Source organism: Pseudophryne corroboree, chromosome 4 (assembly GCF_028390025.1).
Source record: "Pseudophryne corroboree isolate aPseCor3 chromosome 4, aPseCor3.hap2, whole genome shotgun sequence".
In the NCBI taxonomy this organism is placed as follows: Eukaryota; Metazoa; Chordata; class Amphibia; order Anura; family Myobatrachidae; genus Pseudophryne; species Pseudophryne corroboree.
The window spans coordinates 494418066-494445559 of NC_086447.1; the positions used below are offsets into that span (position 1 = coordinate 494418066).

At 43.1% G+C, this 27494-nt stretch overlaps 1 protein-coding gene across 2 annotated transcripts in view; it reads right to left on the reverse strand.

The window, feature by feature from the left end:
* The window catches only part of REV3L (REV3 like, DNA directed polymerase zeta catalytic subunit), a 372405-nt gene that overhangs the window by 139131 nt on the left and 205780 nt on the right, over positions 1-27494 (reverse strand). For both annotated transcript variants that reach the window (XM_063917144.1, XM_063917145.1), the window contains exons 13-18: positions 15754-19942; positions 7216-8093; positions 6185-6267; positions 4367-4492; positions 1285-1474; positions 980-1085 (exon numbers count right to left, since the gene is read on the reverse strand). In XM_063917144.1, the coding sequence (XP_063773214.1) occupies positions 980-1085; positions 1285-1474; positions 4367-4492; positions 6185-6267; positions 7216-8093; positions 15754-19942 (5572 nt within the window). The remainder of the gene's footprint in view (positions 1-979; positions 1086-1284; positions 1475-4366; positions 4493-6184; positions 6268-7215; positions 8094-15753; positions 19943-27494) is intronic.

Below are 27494 nucleotides of genomic sequence, written 5' to 3' on the forward strand. Positions count from 1 at the left end.
ATTATTTGTCAATAAAAAGTAAATGTATAATGCCACATACACACAGGGGGTCATTCCGAGTTGATCGTAGCTGTGCTAAATTTAGCACAGCTACGATCGTTAACTCAGACATGCGGGGGGACGCCCAGCACAGGGCTAGTCCGCCCCGCATGTCAGTGCCGCCCCCCCCCCCCCCCCCCCCCCCTGCACAAATACAAAAGCATCGCACAGAGGCGATGCCTTTGTATTTGAGGAGTAACTCCCGGCCAGCGCAGCTCCTGCCCCAACGGTCCGGCCACGCCTGCGTTGGCCGGGCCGCTCCCCCTAAACGGTGGCTTAACGCCGCCGTTCAGCCCCCTCCCGCCTAGCGACCGCCTCGGTCTCAGGGGCGATCGCTAGGTACCGAAAGCTGCCATGCGCCGGCGCACTGCGGCGCCGCCGCATTTCCGACCAGATCGTTGCACTGCGACAAACTGCAGCGAGCGATCGGGTCGGAATGACCCCCACAGTGCGATGCAGACTAACGGCTGATATTTACTATATTGTGGCCGGAGGCATTAAGATCCAATAAAGTCAATGTTGGCCTTGCCTGCACAGTCTATTTTTTCTTGTGATGCCGACCCTGCGGGACTGCGTATAGGCATTGTAAGCTGTATACACACAGTGCGATATGCACTATGTTTTCTACAGATATGGACTATATAGTCCTTATCGGTAGTTATATCACACCGTGTGTTTGCCCCATAACACAGCTTTAAACAACATCTTGAGATGTTTAATTAAACAAGATTGAACTATAAAGTCTACATAAAAGGTGGAACATGTTTCTTTGGGAATATTGTACAATCAGGAGTATATGGCATACACGGCGAGTCATCTGTGCTGTTACATGTGCCTCATGTGTGGTAAAATAGCATGGTTAATGTACTGTACTCCATCTACATTGAGTCTGTCATACAATCATGTCTTATTTCTCTGTCAGTATGATCGCTTGGCATACCTCCTGATCAAGTTTAGTAGCTTCTCAAACAGTTCTTTTTCATCAGCAGCATATGTAGTTTGGAAGCCTGTGATGCCAGATCTGGTCAGTACTGATATTCTGCTATCTGGAAAAATGAATAAATGTATATCAAACAGAAAGTACAAATGATATAGCTCAATCCAAAATATGGTTAATGGGACGCTCATTTATGAGCTCAGACAATTCAAAAGTGAGGAATCCACCAGTGATGATGAATGGTTTACTAGATAAATAATTAAGGTAAAAGATTAATAAATTGGCAATGTTTCCTCAGAAGTGGTCACCTTCATTAACAGTAGCTTCTTGACTGATCACAATGGCACCAGTAATTTCTGTTTTGTCACTGTAAGGCAGCGGGAAGTCTGAGGACAGGCAGTAAAACAGAGCACAGATGGGATCAAATTCAGGATCTGGCTCCAAGTCTCGCCGAGTTCTCGCATGTAACTCCATACACATGAGGGTTAGGTGCTGAACCTGGAGCAAAACATAAAGACACATTGTACAACATGCTTGGTCTTAGGATGGGTACACACTTAGGGGTGTATTCAATTATTGTTGGAAGCTGCCGTCTTGTCGGAAAGACGGCAGCTTCTGACAGGTTCAGGTCGGAAGGGGTTCCGACCTAGTCAATGCCAGCTGATTTTTTCCGACAAGTTGATCGATGTATGCGTTCCCCCATCCACCGGCTTTACCTGTATTTCTGCAGTAAAAGTTGATATTGTGTGGTGATCACTAGTAAATAACCACTGGGGGGCGGGGAAACAACAATTATAAGGAGAAACTCTTCTCTTTGAAATAAATGTGCACCTTATTTTACTGAAACCATAATTTGGAAAGATTCCCCCATTACAGGACATTATAATGATTCTGCAGTGCATCGGGGTAATCTGATTAAATAACGGTACTTCTGACTCTGTGGGTGCCAGGATTGGTCAGATAAAGCACTTTTAATAATCTCTCCTCCATTTCCCAGCTTTCCAAAAAAATCTATGTAGCGCAATGACATTATTGTGTCCCGGGGCAATTACTCGCCAAGCCTCACCCCCTCTCGGGTCCAGGCAAGTTTCTATCACTTGTAAGGGTTCTGGATGATAGGTCGACAGTCATTAGGTCAACAGGTACAAAAGGTGGACATGTAAAATATCGACAGTGCTTAAAGTCAACAGGTTCCAAAGGTCAACATGACAATGGTCGACATGTTTTTGTATGGTATTTTTCTTCAATATTTCTCTACATTTACCATCCACGTGGGCTACAATTGGGAACAGTAACCTGCACTGAGTGCATCGGTAGCGGAGCAAGGTACCAAAGCGCGGCAAGGGTACTTCTTCCCACTAATTTGGCTTATAAGTGGTTAAACATTAAAAAAATTACCACCCAACCCCCCGCAAAAAAAACCTTGTGGCAATCGTTTGTACATATCAACCGGTGTCTATCCTTTTCATGTCAACCTACTGACCCTGTTGACCTTTTGATCCAGTCGACCTAGTGCACGTCGACCATATGGGGTCGGCCTATGGCGAGTCGACCTAATGATCCACACCCCACTTGTAATTGTGACCTAATGCCAACTGGGTTTTAGAGATTGGAAACTAAATGAAATGGCTCTTGTGCAGCACTGGAACCAGGGGCCCTACTTCCAGCCTATCTACTATACCATTTAACAAAATAAAATGAATTCTATAGCTTGTTAGCATTGTAAACAAGATATAGGGGAAGATTTATCAAAGCTTGGAATAAGATGTACCCACCAATCATCAGCCTGTAAAATGAAGCAGGTATATATCTCTCTACAAGCTTTGATAAATCTCCCACTTAGAAACAAATAAAATATAAAAGAAACACATTGAAAGAAATACACATTTCGCAATCGCCAATAATGTCCACTGATTATACAAACAGTACACCTGTGCTCAGTCAACTACCCCCCCACCCCCCCTGTAATCATTCACTAGCAGGAACAAATGAGAAACAAGAAAACAGCAGATAATAGCACGTGCTTACAATAGTACAAGGAGAGTATTAAGGTGGGTACACACGGAGAGATCCCTGCTTAAAATCTAAGCAATCTGCCCAAATTGCTTAGGTTTTAAGCACGGATCTGTCGTGTGTATGTCCCCCAGCGATAGCAATGCGCGTCCCCGTGGGTCGCTCACTTCAGCGTTGTGTGAAGTGAGCGGCTCCCCCCCCCTCAGCACACATCGCGCTGAGTGCTGAGCGGGGGGACAGATGTGTGCTGTGTGGTCTGTGATAGATCGCTCAGGACACATCTCTCTAGTGTGATTATTTTGATTAGTCCCCAATCATCACATAGTGAGTGGAGTTGCCAGATGAGCTTTTTCTGATTTGCACAGTGCTTCAATAAGCAGTATTATTTGAAGTATTGTGCTACTGCAATATTTTACTTGTCATACTAAGTGAAAAAAATAAATACATTTATCAAACTTGTGGAATAAAGGTTTTCTAGCCAGTGATTGGCCATCTGGATTGCACCATGAAGTAAGCAGTTGTGTGCCCCCAGCATTGATGGAATTCATTTTACACACTATCAGCCCTTAAACTTTGATTCCCATTGAGTATATAAGTTCTGTACTCCCAGTGCTGCTTGCGCCACATTTATTATGAATATTTTATAAACAAGCTTGCCCCTTCCTAATTTACTTCTGACCTTTTAGATGCCATCCCTGTTGGGACATGACGTCCTGGTGCTCTCAGTGACTGACGCAGCAGAGGAAAGGGAGACTCCTATGTACAGCTGATAGCAGGAGACGGTTTCTTTTATAAACTAATGGGGAACCATGAGCTGCTACTTCCCAGGAACATGAATACATCAATGGAAGGCTTGGGGATTGCCTTGGTAAAGTTTGTATTATAAGCCATAAAGAATGAAATGTGGTAAACAGGGATGAAAGTACGCAGCTTAGCACTGAAGAGATCCTTTATAATACACTCTTGTCTGAGCTGTGATGCTGACCACATTTACAAAGTACAATTTATGCATAGACAACAATTTGAAAACTACAAGAGGCCCGTGAATGTTCTAGCAGTGCATGAAATGTTGGTACACAGTCACAGCTCTGTGCTGACCAGCTTGAGCTATCATTGGCTCATTTGTTAATTCACTGCATACATTTTCGGTGTATCATCTCCTGTCTTTATATTTCAATACTAGTTACCAGCCCGTCAAAATGATGGAACAACAGTAATGTCCGCACAGGCAGATGTGCGCGCCCGAACAGAGCAACACTTGTATTGCTCGGTCAGTACAAAACACTTGCATCCCGCCATAGAGGTGAGGAGCTGCGTTAGCTTTTTATTATATAGGATATGTAACTTGCAACATTTTGAATATCCCCAGAGAATTACCTCATGCAAGGACTTTGCATCTTGTAGGTTTTGCGCAGTGACTTTAAAGCCATACGAGTTATTGAGAGAAGGGCCCTCAATCTGAGACGTTTCTTTCTTTAAATGCTCCATAGCAGCAAACTGATTCTGGGAAAAATAAGAAGGAATGACAGAAAATAAAGAGAAAACCCCAAAACACAGAGCATCAGTTAGACCAATCTAATCATCCTGGATGGTAATAACAACATTCAAGCAGCTCTGTCTCGTGTCCTGTCAGAGGAGTGATGCTGGGTGATTCAACAATAAGGACAAAGGTTTGAACAAATTTCTTGGGCTGGAATGTGAGCTAAAATACCGAGGTATAAGGAGTACAGTAATATACTTTATTCAAAAGGGTTTTCTGCCTTTTATTTATTTGATTGCACATGCTTATCCGGGTAGCAGTTGAATTACCGACGGACACAATACCGACTGTCATAATCCCAACAGCCATTGATAGACAGTCAGAATACCGACATGGTCAAAATACCGACATTCATTATACAGCCATGTTCAAAATACAGACATTTGAAATGCCGACATGCAGTGTGCCGAAGCATGCGAGGGGACGTGGCACACTTACACGATGTCCATGTTGACACTGACAGCCAAAACCCCCCAGAAAAACTCATGTCAGTATTTTGAAATGTTGGCATTCTGACTATGTCGGTATTATGAATGTCTGTATTTTGCCTGACTGTCAATGGCTGTCGGGATTATGACAGTCGGTATTGTGTCTGTCGGTAAATCATACTGAACCCACTTATCCTGTGTTAGTAATTACAGATACCTTTCTATGTTGTTGTAGTTTAAACCCAGCATTAACCTGATAACACAAAGCTGCTCTCATTTTGGGTCCAATACAGAGACCAGGGCTGTGTTCTGTCCACGGGCAAATAAAAATCCCGATAATATAAATATAGGCCTGGTATATTCATGCTTGGCCACAGGTGACTTAATTAGTACCTCAGTCAATTTGGTTTAACCATCTGTGCTGAGCCATGGATATACCTAAAATCTGGACCGTTGGGGTGCCTTGAGGACCGCGTTTGAGAACCTCTGACATATACAGTAGTTTAGATGTGGCAAACTACAGGTGTGTTCTCAAACATCTAGCCTCAATACGCCATGCAGCGCGAGATGCGACTAGTACGCACAAGGAGACTATACTGATTCATTTGATATATGAATATTGTGTGAGACTAAGGACCTAATTCAGGTCATTCACGTTGTGGGAGAATCCCCACAGGATTGACAGTGGCGGACGGTGAAGCAGCGTTCTCGGGGCGACATCACATGCAACCGCTCCGATTAAAAAAATGGCAGCGGAGTGCCTGACAGCCCAGCCAGGCTGCGCTGGCACGGATCAGCCTTATTCAATGCATCCACAATTAAATTGTGGACGCAACGTAAGGCAGCACCACACACTGTGTATACAGTGATCTGCGTCCATCTCTAAATAACCCCCTGAGTCTGCATACAGAGCAGAACAGAACTGGTATTGGAAAAAGGTGCAGCTGCTACATTGTTGCACTTCATGTATAGATTCAGAGACTGAGTAACATTCAGATATAAAAGTGTCATATATCAAATTAATCAGCACAGTATCCTTGTGTGTCCTAGACACGTGTTGTGAATAAAACACAGTTTTGACAAAAAATAAACAAAAAAGACGACAGATGCTATAAGATTCTTACGACCTGGCGTGCCAAGTGGTATTTATTCTAATGCAAAATGCTTGGCGCTTTAATTAAAGTTTTGAAGCACCAAAACCACTGCATATCTATAACCAGCAATTACCTTCATCTGAGTAGTCAGAAGTACTCTGCGCAGTTTATCAGGGTTTGAGCCTCTTCTCTGACTCATCTTTTGCATTCGTGTTTCTAGACCAAAATGAAAAATTAGCTACATACTGTAGGAAGATCTAGCCAAATAAATCTGAAATGATATAGGAACTGTTCAATGTAAACTTCACATTAACAGGAGTTTCTGTTAACGATATAGAGTATTATTATGCAGCTTTTTTTATTTTTACCAATAAACTACCACTGTAACATCAAATAAAACAGTAGTTGCCCTCCTTTCCGATGCCCACTGTTACTGGAATGCAGGCAAATTAGATATAGCTAATGACCCACATAGCAAATTAGCCAAACATTTTGTTTCACTCTTGATGTCAGCAAAGAGCAGCACTTCTGCTGATCAGTACACAGAGGATCTAGGTTCTCATATGACAAAAATGTATAAGGTTGAGGTACACCGGACAAATTCACATATAAATGGGTTGGGTTCGATATGCCGGTGCTTGGGATGCTGCGGTCAAATACAGACTGCGGAATCCCGATATTCAGAATCTCAACAGGGGAAAAGTAAGTCTACTTACCTTTCCCCAATGCCCCCTCTAACCCTCCATTCCCGCAGCATAAACCTAAATCTCTGCCCACCCCACGGCCTAACCCTAACCGTCCCTGGTGGTGCATAAACCTAACCCCCACTTCCCGCAGCCTAGCCCACCTCAGGGGGTGCCTAACCCTATCACCTCCCTGGCATCGGCATTCTGAGCAGTGTCTGGATTCCAGGGTCAGTATTTCGACTGCCGGGATCCCGTCTGCCATGATCCTGACCGGATTCCACATGTGTGTACAATATACAGCATAACTGTGTGTGTGTATCTACAGTATGTTAACATATAAAAATTATGGAACTGAAGGGACACTTCTTCTATTTTATAGTGTGGTCACATTTTTTAAATTATCACTATAGCATCAGAGTCTCGGTTTTGTTCTAGTGAGCAGACCAATGTCATGTGACCATCGTATGCAGTAACATACCTGAAAGTAAAGGAGAAAGCCGGGTCATATCCGGAGAGGCTACTTCCGTCCTCCTTTCTGCAACAGGTGTACTATGTAGACACGCATGTTTGGATTTGTGTCTCTTCTGTTTAAATGGAGGAGGAGAAGGTGTTGATAACTCTCTAAGTTCACTTTTCACATTCCTCACCGACTGCTTACTGTCCTCTGCCATTCTGACTTCAACCGGTGATGATAATTTATTATCCAGAGTTGCAGGATTCTGCCAAGGTGTCAAAATTGGAGATTCTGGAGAAATACAGTTATCAGATAATTCATTGTCATTAGTCCTATAACTCAATTCCATTTCAGCTTGAACAGGCAATACGTCAACTCCACCTTCTACCTCTACACAGTCTGAAAGGTGGAGAGATGGGGGAGGACTGGCTATATGGATCATTACATTATTTTCATTAGCTGGTTGATCTTCTACACTTGCAGGTTGCGCCAATAAAATTTGTATTTCTTTTGGAGGCAAGCTGTTGCAACCATTGGGCACAGCAGCTGTCTTGATATTCTTTCCACTATTTGCGTCTTTAGGTAATGGACAGTTTCCTGATGTCTTAGAGGACTCGTAGAGCTCTTTGGCCTGGAGCCATAGTTGGACCCTCTGAGGAGCAGGTGCACTTCTACAGGGCATGATCACCACCTTTTTATCATCATCAGGATTCAGCTTATTTTTCTCTTGTTCCATGACCAGTCTGGTCATTCGAGTAGGAGATACTGGCCTTGGGTTTTGAGTCATTGCAGAAAAAGCAGTTTTCCATAGTCTCAGTCCTTCCATTAAAAAATCCCCTTCAAACTCAGGAAGATTATGTGCAAGTTTTGTCTCAACTGTGAGAATTCTTCCTCCGACCTCTCTGTGCAAAAAAAGGAAAGGAAATGAAAAGACTTGAAGACTAAGCACCAGAAAACCACAATATTTGTCCTCTATTACACGATTATAGTTTAAAAACAGCAAAGTTTTCATGTAGTAGGCGCTATATGAACTGTACAGTCTTTTTAGAAATTCTCAAAAAGCTAAAATTTATAAACCAGTCAATTGTTTACTGAAAAAAGTTATTCAAAGGAAAACATTACTGCTGTAGAATTAATTATTTCTAAAGCATCACAACCAGTGGCGGCTCCTACTTACATATAGTAGTGGGGCTGCCGCTACCCCCGCGCCGGTAAAGGAGCCAACCAGCCTAGGGTCCTGGCACAATGGATCCGACAGGTGCCGGGACCGGTGCAGACGCTGCTGTGCGACTGCGCATGTGCAAACCCCCAGCTTCTGTTGGCTGCACAGACTGCAGCCCATAGAGGCCGGATTGCGCTAAGCGAAAGGCTAAGGGAGTGGCTTCCTACAGGAAACCAGCTCTCTGCTTATCGCAGCCCTGCCTGGTAGACCCAGAGAGGAAATACCTTCCAATGGGACTACCTTGTGTGTAGGACACTGCCAGTCACAGTGAGGCCAGTGCAGTCACAGATTTTACTAGGGGGGTGAGCTGCAGTCCTTGGAGAAAGGAGATAAAAAAAAGCCTTGACAAAGCCGTTCATACAGTGAAACGTACACAGACATTTTTACTGAGCGTGTTCTGTGTGTCCTATTTAAAAATCCGCATTTAATCACCTGTACCAGTCTAGTCGCAGAAGACTGAAAATGTGTAATGTGTCAGTGAATCTTTTATATGCTCAATAAGAATGTGTATGTAATAACCTGTATTAGTCCAGTATTCAGAACTATTGATAGTGTGTAATGAAGGCATTGGAGATGCCAGCAATTTAGCAGATTGAATGAGATCTATATTAAAAAGCTCCATTACTTTAGGGGAGCACTGTATGATGAGGCTTCAGCTATATATAATACAACCAACGGAGTATTACTAATATTGAATGGCACTACCATTTTAAGGCAGTATTGGTAACCAGTGCCCGACTCTATATAATTACTATGGAGTACATAAGCTAATAGCACAGTGCCACTGGTAATTTATATATCCATCGAGTGCTGCAATATTTATCTGGATATTTTTTTTGTCTTATTTAAAACTTCCTAATTCTATCAAAGGTATATGTGTTTATGAGTATTCAGTTGTACCCATCTAATCTATTCCCCTGTAGGGAGTTAATGAAATGTTATCAACATTGGAATAGGCAGAACACACCATAAACTGCCAGTTATAACATTGAATGTAAGATTGTTGCTACCTATTAACAGGTTACTTTTATACTGTTACAAATTGTGAATGGTAACAAATGTAATGTGGTCACAATATTGCTACACAAGATCACAATGTAGAAAACCGTATAAACTAAAACTCAATAAAGGAAATATCAACAGTACATATTATTGGGGAATACCACTGTGCTGCCTCCTCAGTAAATACATGTCCAGTAAATGGAAACCTCCATCTTGGAGAATTTAAGTTTGCATATGTAATGTCTGTATCAGGGGTGGAGAACCTTTGGCCCTCCAGCTGTTCCTGAACTACACATCCCAGCATGCCCTGAAACAGTTTTAGCATGGCCAAATAGCAAAACTGCAGCAGGGCATACTGGGATGTGTAGTTCTACAACAGCTGGGGGGCCAAAGGTTCCTCACCCCTGATCTATATCACAGGAGTGTTGTATCCTTACAGCTTGAATATTTAGCTCTCCACATAGAACTACTGTAATAGTAGGGGTCACCAACTCTCTCTCATTGTGACAGTACTCCCTAATTAAATAATTTATGAAAGTGATCCCATTATCGACTTATTACCTATAGGATCTATAAAGATAGGTACACATGTAGGATTGATTCTGCTTTGAACTAAGATCTGTAGGGGTATGGGTCGTTGGGTCGACCCAACTTAGGTCGACACTCATTAGGTCGACCACTGAAGGTTGACACTGCCATTAGGTCGACATGTACTAGGTCGACAGGTCAAAAGGTCGACATGAGGTTTTTGGTGTCGTTTTCTTTGTAAAGTGACGGGGGAACCCCAATTAGTGCACCGTGTCCCCTCGCATGGCGAGCGATCAGCAAGATGCCTCGCTTCATTTGGCACAGGTTACCATTCCAATCATAGTCCACGTGGATCGTTAAGTAATGAAAACCCCCTTTTTTTTTTTTTTTAAACCTCATGTCAACCTTTTGACCTGTCGACCAAATGGCAAAGTCGACCTTCAGTGGTCGACCTAATGACCGTATCCCATCTGTAGAACCATTAGAGACACACACATGTAATTACTGGTTAAATGATAACATATAGACCAATATACATCAACCTTGCTATCACAGATGATACAGTGACTTAAAGGTCAATATTAGGCCAATAACATTAAATATCTATCTATAAACTACACTGTCTATTGTGGAGTATCTACTTTATGTATACACTGTGAATTATATTGCTTTCCAGTTCACAATAATCTGGTTACAGTGTAGCACCAAATATTATAAGGGACTTAGTAGTGGACTTTTCCTTTTTTATTACTATGGACTTTGCCTTTTAATTACTACTTTTTCACACTTTCCAACTTCTTCACAAATGTATGGGGAGGCATTTGATATGCCAGCTGTCGGGATCATGGCGCTCAGCATACCGGCGCCGGGTTCCAGACAGCTGGCATACCGACAACTATTCTCCCTCTTAGGGGGTCCACGACACCCCTGGAGGGAGAATAGTGTGGCATGCATAGCGCATGCCCACAGCGAGCCCGCAAGGGGCTCTTTTGCGCTCACCCCGCTGCCGGCATGCCGGCGGTCGGGATCCTGGCACCGGTATGCTGGGCGCCTGGATCCCGACAGCCGGCATAACGTAGTAGACCCCAATGTATGTATGTGTGTCAATTAGCTCTAATTTTTAACCTCTATAGTTCACTGTATTCTGTCAAGAAATGTGGATATTTTTATAATAAGAAGCAATAAAGGCTAAGCATTATTAAAATATTTCCCTCTATGGGGTATATGCAATTGCGGTCGAATTCCCGAAATTGTCGAATTTCGGGAATTTTTCGCCAAAAAAAAAAAAAATCGTCAATGCAATTCAGTGCTTTCCGTCAAAAAAACGGACTTTCAAAATTCGACTTTTTGAAATTCGACTTTTGTCAAATTCGACTTTTCTGCAATGATACAAGTGCTGCAATTCGACCAAAGTGTATTCAATTCAAGTTTGGAAATTCGACAACAGTGCTTTTAGACAGTAAATTCGTCATTTTCAATCCGCCACACTTTGGAGGGTGAAACCAATAAAAAAAATTTAAAACATGTTTTTTTTGGTGTGGTTTTTTTTTGGTAATAGCATATCTATTTATATTAGAAGGGATTAGGTACTTGGTTTGTCTTTTTTGGAGGCACAAGTATTATTTATATATTTTTAAAAATATATATATATTTTTTTTATAGCTGGAACGTTAAAATCAAGGAAAAAAATGGCGTGGGGTCCCCCCTCCAAAGCATAACCAGCCTCGGGCTCTTCGAGCTGGTCCTGGTTCTAAAAATGCGGGGAAAAATTTGACAGGGGATCCCCCGTATTTTTAAAACCAGCACCGGGCTCTGCGCCTGGTGCTGGTGCAAAAAATACGGGGGACAAAAAGGGTAGGGGTCCCCCGTATTTTTTACACCAGCATCGGGCTCCACTAGCTGGACAGATAATGCCACAGCCGGGGGTCACTTTTATACAGTGCCCTGCGGCCGTGGCATTAAATATCCAACTAGTCACCCCTGGCCGGGGTACCCTGGGGGAGTGGGGACCCCTTCAATCAAGGGGTCCCCCCCCCAGCCACCCAAGGGCCAGGGGTGAAGCCCGAGGCTGTCCCCCCCATCCAAGGGCTGCGGATGGGAGACTGATAGCCTTGAGAAAAATGTCAGAATATTGTTTTTTCCAGTAGTACTACAAGTCCCCGCAAGCTGGTACTTGGAGAACCACAAGTACCAGCATGCGGGAGAAAAACGGGCCCGCTGGTACCTGTAGTACTACTGGAAAAAAATACCCAAATAAAAACAGGACACACACACCGTGACAAGTACAACTTTATTACATACTGCCGACACACACATACTTACCTATGTTGACACGCCGACTGCCACAGTCTCCGACGATCCGAGGGTATCTGTGAAAAAATTATACTCACCTTCCAGCGTCCAGAGATACATCCACGTCCAGAGTATAATCCAGGTACTTGGCAAAATAAAAAAACGCAAAAACCCGTGCCAGCGGACTGAAAGGGGTCCCATGTTGACACATGAGACCCCTTTCCCCGAATGCAGAGACCTCTCCGTGACAGCTGTCACTGAAAGGTCTCTTCAGCCAATCAGCGAGTGCAACGTCCTTGCACTCTGCTGATTGGCTCTGCGCGTCTGAGCTCAGACAGCGCATCGCAAAGCCTCTCCATTATATTCAATGGTGGGAACTTTGCGGCTAGCGGTGGGGTCACCCGCCGGTCAGCGGCTGACCGCGGGTAACCCCCCCGCTGACGGCAAAGTTCCCACCATTGCAAGTAATGGAGAGAGCTGTGCGATGCGCTGTCACAGCACAGACAGCGCACAGCCAATCAGGTGAGCACCACGTAGTAGCGCTTCCCGATTGGCTGAAGGGACCTCAGTGACAGGAGTCACGTGGGGTCCCGGCACATTCGGGGAAAGGGGTCTCATGTGTCAATATGGGACCCCTTTCAGTCCGGCATGGTCGGGTATGCGGTTTGTTTTTTTAACAAGTACGTGGATTATACTCTGGACGTGGATTTATCTCTGGACGCTGGAAGGTGAGTATAATTTTTTCACAGGTACCCTCGGATCGTCGGAGACTGTGGCAGTCGGCGTGTCAACATAGGTAAGTATGTGTGTGTCGGCAGTATGTAATAAAGTTGTACTTGTCACGGTGTGTTTGTCCTGTTTTTATTTGGGTATTTTTTCCCCAGTAGTACTACAGGTACCAGCGGGCCCGTTTTTCTCCCGCATGCTGGTACTTGTGGTTCTCCAAGTACCAGCTTGCGGGGGAGGCTTGCTGGGACTTGTAGTACTACTGGAAAAAACTATATTCTGACATTTTTCTCAAGGCTATCAGCCTCCCATCCACAGCCCTTGGATGGGGGGGACAGCCTCGGGCTTCACCCCTGGCCCTTGGGTGGCTGGGGGGGGGACCCCTTGATTGAAGGGGTCCCCACTCCCCCAGGGTACCCCGGCCAGGGGTGACTAGTTGGATATTTAATGCCACGGCCGCAGGGCACTGTATAAAAGTGACCCCTGGCTGTGGCATTATCTGTCCAGCTAGTGGAGCCCGATGCTGGTGTAAAAAATACGGGGGACCTCTACTCTTTTTGTCCCCCGTATTTTTTGCACCAGCACCAGGTGCAGAGCCCGGTGCTGGTTTTAAAAATACGGGGGATCCCCTGTCAATTTCCCCCCCGCATTTTTAGAACCAGGACCAGCTCGAAGAGCCCGAGGCTGGTTATGCTTTGGAGGGGGAACCCCACGCCATTTTTTTCCGGGTTTTTCCCGTTTTTTTAATTTGCGGCAAAATCCGGCAAATCGGCCGTTTTTCGCCTGCGGGAATGTCGAATCCGTTTTTCATTGAATATGGTGAATTCCGGCAGCCACCTGCCGGAATTCACCTGTCGAATTGTGTCGAATTAAAAAAACGGCGATAATTTGCCGCGATTCGCCCACAATTGCATATACCCCTATGTGTGCCCATTAAAAACCACCCCCTGCTCTCTTTTGTTATATTACGGGGCTGCAGACACCCTAGGTAAAATCCGCCACTAATCACAGCCCATTTTGAGAGTGCTCATTATGGCAGATTCTTATCAATAAAGTATGTAGTAAAAAAAATAGTCTAAGTATTTTCAGGTTTATTTTTTAAATAAACTTTTTATTAAAGCATCACATCACACATCAAGTACATTGGTTCACCAACAGCACATATAGAAAAGCAAGTCTATCATTACACTGGCCCATCACTTTACAAATGATGGTAGATCTGAACATTCCCTATGTATATATCCCGTTCACATCTTGAAAAATCAGCTGAAACCATCATATGATCCAACCAATAATCATGAGGTTCCATCTAACATGCATATGTGGAGCCCATAGTCTGAGTGCGCCACAGTACCCCTAAAAGTCTAATCATTGAGTATTATAGGGGGATCTCCCAACAGTAATCTAGTCCCATACCACTCTGTTTTAAGGAAATGTCTAATCCTGGAGGCCCAACTGCACCCAAGGGCCTAGCGCCTGACAGCCCTGGTGGTCTCGGGAGCGTTAAATAGTTAAAGGTGGCCAAAGCAGCCACACCATGGCACTGGGAGAGGCTGCAGTGGGGAGCTTAGTTTAGCTGGTCTCTTCCTCTTCCATCTTCCGCTGGCTCTTCCTTTTTTTCAGTAGGCCTTCTTTCCTCCATCTCTGCGCTTCTCCCAGCACAGCACCCCTCCCAGTTCTCCTTACCCATTACAGCATAACACCCCTCTCAGCACCCCAATCCTCTCACAGCACTCATTTCCTCACAGCAAGGCAATTCCACTCTCACAGCACCCCTCACCCATTACAGCACCCTCTCCCATCACAGTATCCCTCTCAGCTCCACTCACAGCACCCCTCACCCATTACAACATTGCACTCCTCTCTGCTTCCATCACTGCACTCCTCTCTGCTTCCATCACAGCTCTCCTCGCAGCATAGCACCTCAATCCCCTCACAATACACCACCCCTCACAGCAAAGCACTTCCACCCTCACAGGATCACTCACATCTCCTTTACCCATTATAGTACAGCACCCCTCTCCCATCATAGCATCCTTCTCAGCTCACCCATTACACAGCAATACCCCTCTTTGCTCCCCTCACAGCACCGTCCACTCATTAAAGTACCCCTCACAGCATCCCTCCAAGTCTCCCTCTTACAGCACCTCTCTTCTCACAGTGAACCTGCCCTCACAGCACACAACACCTGCCCCTCACATAGTCCTCATCAGCAGCATTTTGAATTTTGCGCCAGCAGCGAGCCACTCACAGCTCGTGGACTGGCAGCCATCTGTGAGCCAATCTGGTATCAAACTTAAACAGACACCCGAAGCTACTTGTTGACTGCCAAAGGATGTGCCGGTATGACATACCGTTTCATACAGACACACTTCGCGCACTGATAAGAGACACAGAAACAGAGAAGTACCATGATATACCTAAATATTCTTTTTGTACAATTTCCTTCTACGTGACAAAATTGCAATTTTGCATGTGGGTGCAAAACAAGGCATAATTATGCGCCAAACTTGTACTAAGCAAGGAATATTCCTGACCAGCACCTTACCTCATAAGGTACAAGACTTTGTACCCCTAAAGATGCTATAATAAACACACATCCATACGCATCTGCTGAAAATATAAGCTCAAATAGAACATGCAGTGCGCACCTTTAACATTTTCATAAGTCACCTTCAATGTAACTGAGGTAAAAACCTATTAAATAATTAATTGATAATCAATTGAGAAGACCACCTATTTGATGCATGGATAAAAACTTCAATGAAATTAATAAATATATTGAATCTTACCTTGGCTTTTCTGGAGCATCTGACGGGTTGCTGAAGAATGGTTCTTGATAAATTGTTTCCATTAGGTCATGCTCCAACAGAGTTGTCATAATTTCTTCACGGCTTGGTGGTGACATTAAAGGCTTTAAAATGTGTACTGGTCGTGGTGTAGCACTCCCGTTCTTGGACTGAGAAGGGGAACTCATAGATCTTGGTGAACTGTCAGGAGTTGGAGTCAATACACCACTGTGCCTTGAAATATATAGTTCTAAGTCTCCTTCCATAAAATCTGTTTCTGGAGAAGATGCAAGTCCGGTAAAAGAGTTTGGTTGATGGCAAATCTCAAACATTGTGACTTTAGTCTCACTATTTATTTGTGTATGAACCCATTCTGACTGAGCTGCATTAAATGAGGCCTCTTTCAGAAAACCATTACTATGCTGTCTACAATTGCTGTTTTTAAGGTCTGTCTTAGAAGAAAAAGCTCCATCTATCAAAGGCGAATGATGGAAATTTTGAGTAAGTAAACCATTTTTCCATTGCTTAAGGATAGGGTTTTGTGTAATATCAACAGACGATTTTTCAAACAAGTCTGGGCTTAGAGAGCTAGGTTTTTGTATTTGCTGATCCAAAGTAAGGACATTGTTCTGCTCGGTTTGTTGGCTTTCATGTTTTATAAGCTCATGCTCTGTAGAGTTCCCAGGAAAGGGATCACTCAGAAATTTTTGAGGCAAATTTTTATCTGCTGGAATAAACTGGCTGCCAGTGTACAAACTGCAAAGACCAGTTTGCCCTACAGAATTGATATCAAAGTTGTAGTTCTGCTCAGGAGATAAACTGTCTTCAAGTGAGTAACAACTTTCAAAACCAGGGTCAGCAAAAATGCCAGGGCTGCCATCAGAGCTTTTAATCTGTCGATCACTTTGATGTTTAACCAAGTCGAGTTTCAAATTCTTAGCAGCTTTTGGTTTTGTGCGCCGAGGAGCCCTAGGTTTTTTGTTGGGTGTTCCACACCGGGATTTTTTATTAGTACACTTTTGTTCAGTCTGAGAAGACGGACTGCTTTGAATATTAGAATTGGATTCTTCTGTTTTCACTTTCAGTTGCTTTTTGTGCAACAATTCTTTCAGAACAGCTATTCCACACTGTGCATCAATGATCCCTTGTGAAGCACCTGTTTTCAAAGAGTTATGGAGTTTTTTGGTGCAGGAAAATATATCAGGTAAGCAGTTTTGATTCAGTCTCTGAGTAAATTGTGTTCCATCAAACAATTCTTTCTGCTCCCAAGATGCCATTTTGATGGGGTTTTTTAAAGACGTTACCAAAGAACTTTTAGGCAACTGACTTTCTAAAGATGAACTCGAGTCACATTGTTTAGCTTGGTCTTGTAATGGTATCTGCTGCTGGTTGTTTAATGTGCATGGTAAAAGGTTGGATTGTAATTTCTCAAAAGGCATAGAGTCTGGTATGGTTTGGGAGTCTCGCAGTTTACCAACAGAGGCTAAAAGCCTTTTCTGCACTTCTGTGGCATCCTCTTGAGTGAAAGGAGTACAATTCAAGGTGAACTGTGCATTGTGTATTACCTGAGATGGGCGACTAAATGGATTTGTGACTGTATGTTGAGTTCCATTTGATTCTTTTGTTTGAAACACATTTGGAAATGGTGTTCTTATAGTATTTATCTTAAATGGCTCTATACTTGAAATTAATGGCAGAGATACTGAGGAAGTATTAGACTCTTTCACAACAGTGGAGCTCTGAGAGTTAACAGATATAGGTGTGCCAGTTAAAGAAAGTGTGCTTTCCGGTAATACTTCCTGTGTGCTGCCAGATGAGATCTGGGAAGAGTGGACATGTCCAGTAGAAAATCTAGACAGAGAAAACTGTGACGACTGGTAAGCAGATTCTGACTTTGCTGCATCATCAGTCAGAGCCACAGGATGTTCTTGAATCACTGGTTCTGATCCAGCATATTCAAGATTTGCTCTCTTATCTCGCGCTTTAATTTTTGTATGTTTCCTTGGAGCCTTTTCACTTTTTTTCTGTCTAGGTTTCCCCTTTTGTCTTTTTCCATTTTTGCCCACCTGTAGTTGATTAAATTGGTTTCCTTCCTTTGCTACTGCAGAAGAAGGAGAGCCTACCGCTGTTTTTTTCCTAGTTTTGTTTGTTTGTGGTTTTCGTGGTCTCTTTTTAGTACCAATTGGACTTTCTTTCTTAACACTGCTTATGGGATAATTTTTAAACAAAGGAGTATCCTCAACAGGGCTAGACATAATTTCTTCAGCTCTTGGATCTGTTGGTGACCAGCAACGTGGAGGAGACATATGAATTGGGCTTGGACTTCTTTCTGTCAGAAAGCCAAGTTTTGACATAACATCCTTGTAGTCTGTATCACAATCTTCTGTTTCAACACTATATGATGGCATGGGAGGCATAAGGAAAATACGAGTTCTTTTTTTCCTTAGAGGTAGGGATCGCTTAGGGAGTTTACTCTCCGTCTTTGGAATTCTCCCAGGCTTTTTCTTAGCAGATTTCGGTTTTGTTTTTCTTTTATTGGTCTTCTTTGGTGCTACTGGGTATACTGGGTATTTGGTTGCAGGGGATTCTGGGACTTTCGGCCAGAAATCTTTTAACGGTGCCATTTTATTATAAAATGTAAGTTTGCTATCCGTTAACTTTACTTGTTGTTCAGTATGATCTAGCTTTTCTAATTTTACTTGCATGTTTTTTCTGCCCTTAAACCGATTGATAATTATATATTTTATAATTACTGGTGGTAGCTTATTGGAGACCTTTCTCCTCTTGCGGCCCTTTTGAGTTTGTACCGCAGATTCATTGGCTTCTACAGGCTGAGGTAGATTAACATTTGAGTTGCTTGTACCCAGGTTTGCCTCCCCATCCTCAATTTCAAAATTGACTTTCCGTTTTGTCCTTAAAGTATACTTATTTCCATAAAGTGCCAAGGATGGATCAGAATCTTCATTACCCTCGTCAAAAGGACATTCAAAACTATTCACTTCACAAGTGTTTCCTTGAAATGCACCATCATCCATCATAACCGCAATGTCACAGGATGGTACCCTGTCAACATCAGGAGGACTTTTGCTACATGCATTACCCGGGGCATAACTGCTATCTTTTACCAATTCCATGTCAGTTACGTTGAGTGTATCTTGGAAATCCGAGCAGTCCGCATTCTCAAGTTTAACTGGAGACTGTGGATCTTGATTAAGGTCATTTCCTGGGTCACGTGCTATACACTCTTGAAGTTCTGCTTCACCAGCTACATTTATATGCTCTTTATTCACAATGCTCTTTAGTTTTTTAGCAAGCTTTAACCTTAACTGTTTTTTAGGCTGCTGAAGCTTGCAAGCTACTGGCGCCGATTTCTGTGGCCGGTTCAAACAGTTTGAAAGAACAACACTGGGGAAAAACTTGTAATGGGTCACCTGCTGGCTAACACTGGTCACTTCTGCTTTGTGTTCCTGAAATTCTTCATATCGTACCTTCATTTTATTAAGGCATCCTTCATTAAGGTCTGTATCCACAGGGTGCACTGTGATTCTACTACCATCAACACATGGAGTCCTATCACAACTTTCAGTTAAGGCTGTGTGAACAAAGCTATTAGGCGGAACATTACATTTATCACTCATGTCAGCAGTTTTTTTAGCTTTGCTGTTACTCAACTCTGTGAAGTTTCGCTGAGTTCTATCTAATGTTCCCTCATTTCCATGCCGGCTCATATGCAAAAAAGTGGCATCCTTTTCTTTTCTAATGCTGGTGAATTTCCTGCACTGCAGATGTCTATTCACTGAGGAGATTCCATCCTCATAGACATTCTTGTCACTTGCGGAGATAGAGACAATGTCATTCATGACTCCTTCTTTATGTAGGATTTCTGAATGAGCAGAGCTGCTGAAAGTTGCTGGATATTTCATACTGTAAGTGCTATCATTTGTAAATGAATGGACGGAAAGTTCAGCTCCCTTTTCTATAGGCGACTGAGACAGCTCTTCTATTAAACCCTCTTTTTTCAACACATGAGATGAAAGGGCACTTGTGTGCTGAACCTGGAACGCTGTTTTGGCAGAAGATTGTGGTTCCAGTGAAGCGGCATCTTTGTGAAAGATGGAGGTCTTTAGTGACAACTTGCTCTTCGCAATGACAGAAGAGTGGGTTAGTGTACTTTCATTATTCAACGCATTATCTAAAAAAACAAAATGAATATAGTGTTACTTTCAGATTTTACATGGACCTCAAAATGGTATGCAGCCATTATGTGGGCATTCAAAATGCAGACATGCTTGAATTGTCGACAGTGAACAAGTCGGCATTAAAAGGTGACATTCAGCATGTTGTCAGGTTCTGAATGTTGACATGTCCATAATGTCGACAAATAACATGTCAACATACTGTTTTTGCTCATTTTAGAGCAAACTTAAACCTAACATAAAAATTACATGTCGACATTTTGGTGATGACATATAAAATGTTGCAATTATGAACATGACATTTTATATGTCAATCTATTGTCCATGTGGACTTTCTAAATGGAACCTTCCATGAATATACAGATGCTTCCTTCCTTATCTAACCTCCGTTCATAATAAGTCACAGCTCACAGGGCGCATGAGAGCCGCCAGCTGTCTCTGCATATGACTTGCCACATTACAGCGTTTACCAGGAAATCACTGTACTGTAGCATTTCATATGCATATACAGCTGCAGTCACATACAGAATATAGGCATGCCGCATATCATTTTAATCAGCAAAGTCTACTTGCGTGTCTTAATCGCATAGTGAAGCGAACAAGGCCCATTTTGGGGGGAAACATGTACAAAAGATGTTCTGCGTTCGTAAACGCGCTCACGACTAGAAGGGCTGTTTAACGTGACTCCCACAAAAATGAGAGAGGATATCTGTATGTGCAAACCTTTTTTTTATACTGAGCGTATCAAGTACAGATATGAAACCTATTTTGCCACATGCATAGTATGTGCTCAGTTGTATTAGGTTACAGTGTTTACAGCCTCTGCATTTCTTTAGATATGTGCAGTTCGGTTTTCCTGAAATACGAACACATCCAAACTTAGGGCTTCAGAGTCAAATAAAGTCCCAGCTCGAATCACCTTGTGGTTCCGAGTGGAACGGAGTCCTCGCTCAGATCAGTTGTCCATTCAGAACTCTGATTTAAAAACTGAACTCAGGATTTGGATTGCATGTAAACAGGTACAAACTACATGATTTTAGTTGTTTTTATCGATTTTAAAGAAATCCAAACCAAAAACAGAATCCGAACCAAAACACTTGAGGGTGGTTTTGCCAAAACCAAAACATGATTATGAATTAAAACCAAAACACAGGGGTCCGCGCACAAAACTTAATTTAAAGGTTAAGCAATACCTCCCAACATGACCCTATCCAGGAGGGACAAAATGCTCTGCTCCTGGATTGTGACTGCCAGCACCTGTTTTGAACAGGTTACTGGAAAAGAAAGGTGTTTCAGCACAGGTGACGGCAATCATAAATTAAGAGAAAAGTCCAGAAGCAGAGTATTCTGTCCCTCGTGGATAGGGTCATGTTGGGAAGTATGGTTAAGCCAGTTTCCCAAACTCATTCATTACAGTCCAGGTTTTAAAGATATCCACAAACCAGAAAAGAAAGATGTGGTCTGTAATTAGCATACTGTAAATTTGATGTTTAAGGCCGGGGAACACATTAAGCGATTTATTGCCCAATATATCATTCAGACGCGTATCAGAAAGATATATTGGCCATATACTTCAAAGTGTGCACGATCAATCACGTGTGCATTTGTGTCATCACCTATGTTGTCCCATCTGATGTGCTGCATGTCAGATGGCTCAACCTCCCTGACGACACCAAGAAGGTGAATGAAGGATGTACTGCACAACAGATCGTGTGTGTGTATACCGGATCATGCAATGTGTATGGCCACACAAGATTTATATATATATATATATATATATATATATATATATATATATATATATATATATATATATATATCTATCTATATCGGTGCATTGGTCCTCGTCAGGTGGAATACATATCATTTTGATGTGTACTCAGCCTAAGGATATCCATGCTTGAGCCCAGATAGTTAAATCAAATTCACTGAGGCACTAATTAAGTCACCTGTGCTCAAGCATGGATATCCTTAAAACCTGGATTGTAATAGCAATATTTGCAAAACACTGTGCCTATAACTGCTGGGTTGGGCCTCTATTTGCAAACTAGAAAAAAGTTAATAGAGGAATACAGTGGAGAGAAAGGCAGGGGTATTTTTAAGTGTAATTTACAATATATCACGTGTGGTGTTCCAAATGACAAAAAAAAACAAAAAAAAAAAAAGGATTTTGGTACTTACCAGATAAATCCTTTTCTTTGAATCCACAGGGGGCACTGGAGTACTCTTGAGATATGGACGGGCGTTAGCAGGGATAGGCACATTTAAATATTTAAATTAGTAAACCTCCAACCCTCCATACTCCCAAGATACCTCAGTGTTTTTTACTGAGCCAAACAGGAGCGATAGAGGGGGTGAACAATGGAGAATTTCATATAACATTATAACATAACAGACAAATATAAAGTTGACACATAACATAACGGACAATTAGGAAGTTGACACAACAATAGATAACAGTCACCTTAACATTTGAACAAGTCGGTGAGAATGTGTTACCGTAAGATTTACTGAACTTACCACAAGCCAGGTGAAACTGCTCTGGGTGTGCGTCCAGTGCCCCCAGTGGATTCAAAGAAAAGGATTTATCTGGTAAGTACTAAAATCCTCTTTTCTTTTTCATTCACTAGGGGTCACTAGAGTACTCTTGGGACGTACCAAAGTTTCCTCCTTGGGCGGAAGAGCTGGTTGGCACCTGTAATACTAGACGGCCAAAGCTAGATGCTGATGCCGCAAACGTATCTGAAAGTGCACAAACGTGTGTACTGATGACCATGTAGCTGCACGGCAAAGTTGTGACGTAGAAACTCCACGACCTGCTGCCCATGACGTTCCCACAGAACGCGTGGAATGTGCTGAAACAGATGCAGGCGGTTTTAGACTAGGATGAAAAGTACGCTTGACAAATGGTCAGCTTAATCCATCTAGCCAAGGTCTGTTTGGTAGCTGTCCACCCTATCTTGACTGCATCATTTAGATCAAACAATATATTCGTTTTACATACTGTTGATGTTTGGGCTACATAAACGTGGAGTGCGCGTACCACATCCAAAGTAGCTGGAGTTCCTGAATCTTCTGAAAAAACAGGAACTTTGACTGGTTGATTGATGTGAAAGGAAGAAACTACTTTCGGTAGAAAAGCAGGATTCATCCGAAGTTCCACTCTGTCATCATGAAATACCAGATACGGTGGCTTGCATGACAAAGCACCCAATTCTGAAACACGCCTTGCCGAAGCTAAGGCTAGGAGAAACACTGTTTTCCAAGTTAGAAACTTAACATCCTCGTGTTGCAAGGGTTCAAAATTTGAAGCCTGCAAAAAATCCTAGACTCAAGTCCCATGGAGTTGTAGGTGGTATGAATGGAGGTTGAACTCTAAGGACACCTTGCAGGAACTGTTGGCAAAAGAGCCAAACGCCTTTGAAAGAAAATTGACAAGGCAGAGACCTGCACTTTTAGTGTGGCTAAACGTAGTCCCGCCTGTAAAAATAGCAAAAGACGGGATAACTTGAAAGAAGATGTGGGAAAATTCCGAGCTTCACACCAACCTATATAAGCTTGCCATATTCTGTGATAATGAGCTGCTGTAACTGGCTTTCTAGCACATAACATGGTTGGTATAACCGACTCTGAAATGCCCTCTCGTTTTAAGAGAGGGGTTTAACAGCCACCCCGTCAAACGCAACCGCGCTAAAATCGGGGTAAAGGAATGGACCCTGTTGTAGCAGGTCTGGACGTAGCGGAAGCGGCCACGGATAGTCTGCAAGTAGACCGCGGAGATCCAAGAACCATGCTCGCCGAGACCAATGAGGTGCCACTAGTATGACGGTCGTGGATTCTCTTTTGATACGCTTTAGCAACCGAAGAAGCAGCAGAAATGGTGGAAACAGATACACGAGGCTGTACGGCCACACTATTGTGAGAGCATCCACTTCCACTGCCTTTGGATCTCTTGTTCTGGACACATACTGTGGAGTTTGATGATGTTGGCAAGATGCCATTAGATCCACCTGTGGGTAACCCTACCACTGGACCAACATCTCGAACACCTCTGGATGTAATGCCCGTTCTCCTGCATGAAAATCCTGACGGATGGCCATGCGACTTTGAGTCCCTCCTTGTTTGTTGATGTATGCGACTGCCGTCGCGTTGTTGGACTGAACCTGAACAGGCTGAGACTGGAGTATTTGAACAACCTGACGCAGAGCGTTGTAGATTGCCCTGAGTTCCAAGACATTTATTGATAGTAATCTTTCTCGGTCTGACCAGAGACCCGGAAATTGATGATGTAGGACCACTGCTCCCCAACCTCTGAGACTTGCGTTCGTCGTCAGAATTATCCAATTCCAGACTCCAAACCGTTTTCCCGCGGTAAGATGTTGTACTTGGAGCCACCAGAGTAGTGATACTCTGGCCCTTGGAGACAACCGCACCATCTGATGAATTTGGAGATGAGAGCGTGACCACTGTGCTAGAAGATCTAGCTGAAAAGTATGTGAGTGAAATCTTCCGAACTGGAGTGCTTCGAAAGATGCCAGCATCTTTCCTAAAAGTCAAATGCACAAGTGCACCAAGATTGTCCGTGGTTTGAGCACTAACTGTACCAGATGACGAATACTTTGTGTTTTCTGTTCTGGCAGGTAAATTTGTTGATCCACCATATCCAGAATCATCCATAGGATTTGAATTCTTTGACACGGAACCAGACTTGATTTCCTGAAGTTGACAATCCAACCGTGCTGAACTAGTACACTGTACATCAGTAAGGCACGTTGAAGGAGTATTTGTTGAGACGGAGCCTTGATGAGAAGGTCATCTAAGTACAGAACTATTATCACTCCCAGGGATCTGAGATGAGCTATCATCACAGACATCACCTATTTGAATACCCGAGCCGGTGATGAGAGGCCGCATGGTAGTGCCTGAAATTGATAATGGTTTTGATGTACTGCCAACCTTAAGTACGCCTGATGCAGTGGCCAAATTGGAATGTGTAAGAACGCATCCTTGAGAACCAGCGAAATCCTGAATTCCTGTGGTTCTAAACCTGCAATCACCGACCGCAGGGAATCAATCTTGAATCTGTAGTAAGTCACATACTGATTGAGCCCCTTCAGGTTCAATATTGGTCCGATCGAGCCGTTCGGCTTTGGTACTACAAAAAGACTGGAATAATAACCTTGACCCTGTTGGTGAACTGGAACCTGAATCAAAACTGCTGAATCTATGAGAGACTGAAATGCAGTCTGCAGAACCGCCTTTATGTCTCCTGACACAGGCAGGCCTGTCTTGAAAAACCGCATTGGTGGTAGACAATCAATATCTATTTTGTAACCTTTGAACACTAAGTTGCAGATCCACCCATCTGTAGATGTCTGAAACCATGCCAAGTGAAACTTCTGGAGGCATGCTCCCACAACTGATGATCCGAGATGGGCTGGAAGCCCGTTATTCCACTGGCTTGTCAGTCCTCTACCACGTCTACCCTGTATGGTTGTTCCTCTCGCACGGCCTCGAAAGGACTGAGGTCTAAAAGATTTGAATGCTGGCCAAGCGTATTTCCATTTATTAATTGGTGCAGGCAATGGCAGGAAAACAGATTTTCCCCCAGTAGCCTGAGAAATCCATTTGTCCAATTTAGGACCAAGTAACATATCACCAGTGTAAGGCAACGCTTCTATTCCTCGTTTCGACTCTGCCTGCCAAGAACGCAGCCAAAGCGCCGTCGGACCGCAATTAGTGAAGCTGAAAGCCGAGAACTAACCTGGCCGACGTCCATATAAGCCGTACCTAAATACTCAGCAAATTCACAGATGTGATCAGTAAGAAGTACAAGCTAGTCTAAGGGAAGATCCTGTTGTAGGCCCAACTTGAGCTGTGTTGCCCATGCAACTACAGCTTTGTTAACCCAAACACCCACTAAAGCAGTTCTAAGAAACATCCCTACTGCTGTATACATTGACTTTAGCATAGCTTCTAGCTTATGCTCTGACAGGTCTTTAAGCATCATTGCAGCGGGGACCGGAATAGTTAACTTTTTTAAAGTTTTGAAACAGAGGAAGCCACTGTTGGTGGAGTTTCCCATTTAGTTGTCATAGACTCTGGGAACAGGTAGTTAGACAGAAACCGTCTAGGCATCAAAAACCGTTTATCTGGATTTTCCATGCTTCCGTTAACTGCTTATTAAGAGAATCTGAATAAGGAAAACACACAGTTGCTCTCCGTTTTTTAGCAAATAAAATTTCATAATTTGAAAGAGGTTCCTCAGTCTCAGTAAAATTTAGAACCTGGCGTGCCGCCCTGATGAGATTATCAATGGCCGGGCTATCAGTAACCTCACTATCTGACACCTGGCCCAATTCACCTTCCTCTCGTTCCTCCTGAGATAGAAGGTCTGGCATTGAATCGTCAGAATGCAACACAATTGAAACCGGTAAATTATGAGCCAAACTATGACTACTTTTAGGAATTGAGCTAGACCTGGACTTATGTAAATTTTGAAAAGTCCTCGACATATCCTGAGCCCACTCTGGCAGCACAGACGGTATTACTCTAGAATCAGCCCTAGCCGCCTCACAATCTTTTCGCGCAGCGGCAAGCTCTGATTTTAACTCGGACATCACACCTGCCATCATCACCCAAGGAGGATCAGGGTAGAGGTTCGTATCTGGACCCTTATTTGCAAGACACACTGTTCAAGTGGAAGTTCCATCAGATAACACTCTCACAGACATCGCAGACAAGATGCTTTTTTGATTTTGCATTAGCTTTACTCATCACGCACACAGACAGACAGGTATACAGTGAAACACAAGTCCCCACGACTCAGTAAAAAATGTAAGTAAAGTGTGTAAAAGTCTGAAATGCACAGCACCTGAAACACACTAAATTTGTTAAATATGTGCTTCACTGTAATTCCTACTAACATCCCTGCACCCTCCAGTGGCTATGTGTAGTAGAAAGAAACAGGAAACATTTAATATATATATATATATATACACACACACACACACACACAAAATGAATAGGCACTCCATAAATAGGTAATGACCACGGTGCCCTCCTAATGGAGATACAAATGCCAAGGTCCCCTGGGAAAGAACGTTGCAGTCCCCCCAACAGCAGCACGGGAACCAGGCGGCACTCGTTGGATTTTGTGAAAAAAAGTAAAATATATTCAAATATAGAAAGGCATTCTAAAACACCAACGTTTCAACGCCACGCAGGGAATTTTTTTCAAGGTGAAAATGCCCTGCGTGGCGTTGAAACATCTGTGTTTTAGAATGCCTTTCTATATTTGAATATATTACTTTTTTTTACAAAATCCAAAGAGTGCCGCCTGGTTCCTGTGCTGCTGTTGGGGGGGCTGCCACGTTCTTTCCCAGGGGACCTTGCCGTATATTTTATATATATATATATATATATATATATATATATATATATATATATATATACACACACACACACACACACACACACACACACACACACACATACATATATATATATTTTACATGGGAATGGATCGGCACTCCATTTTCAGTGATA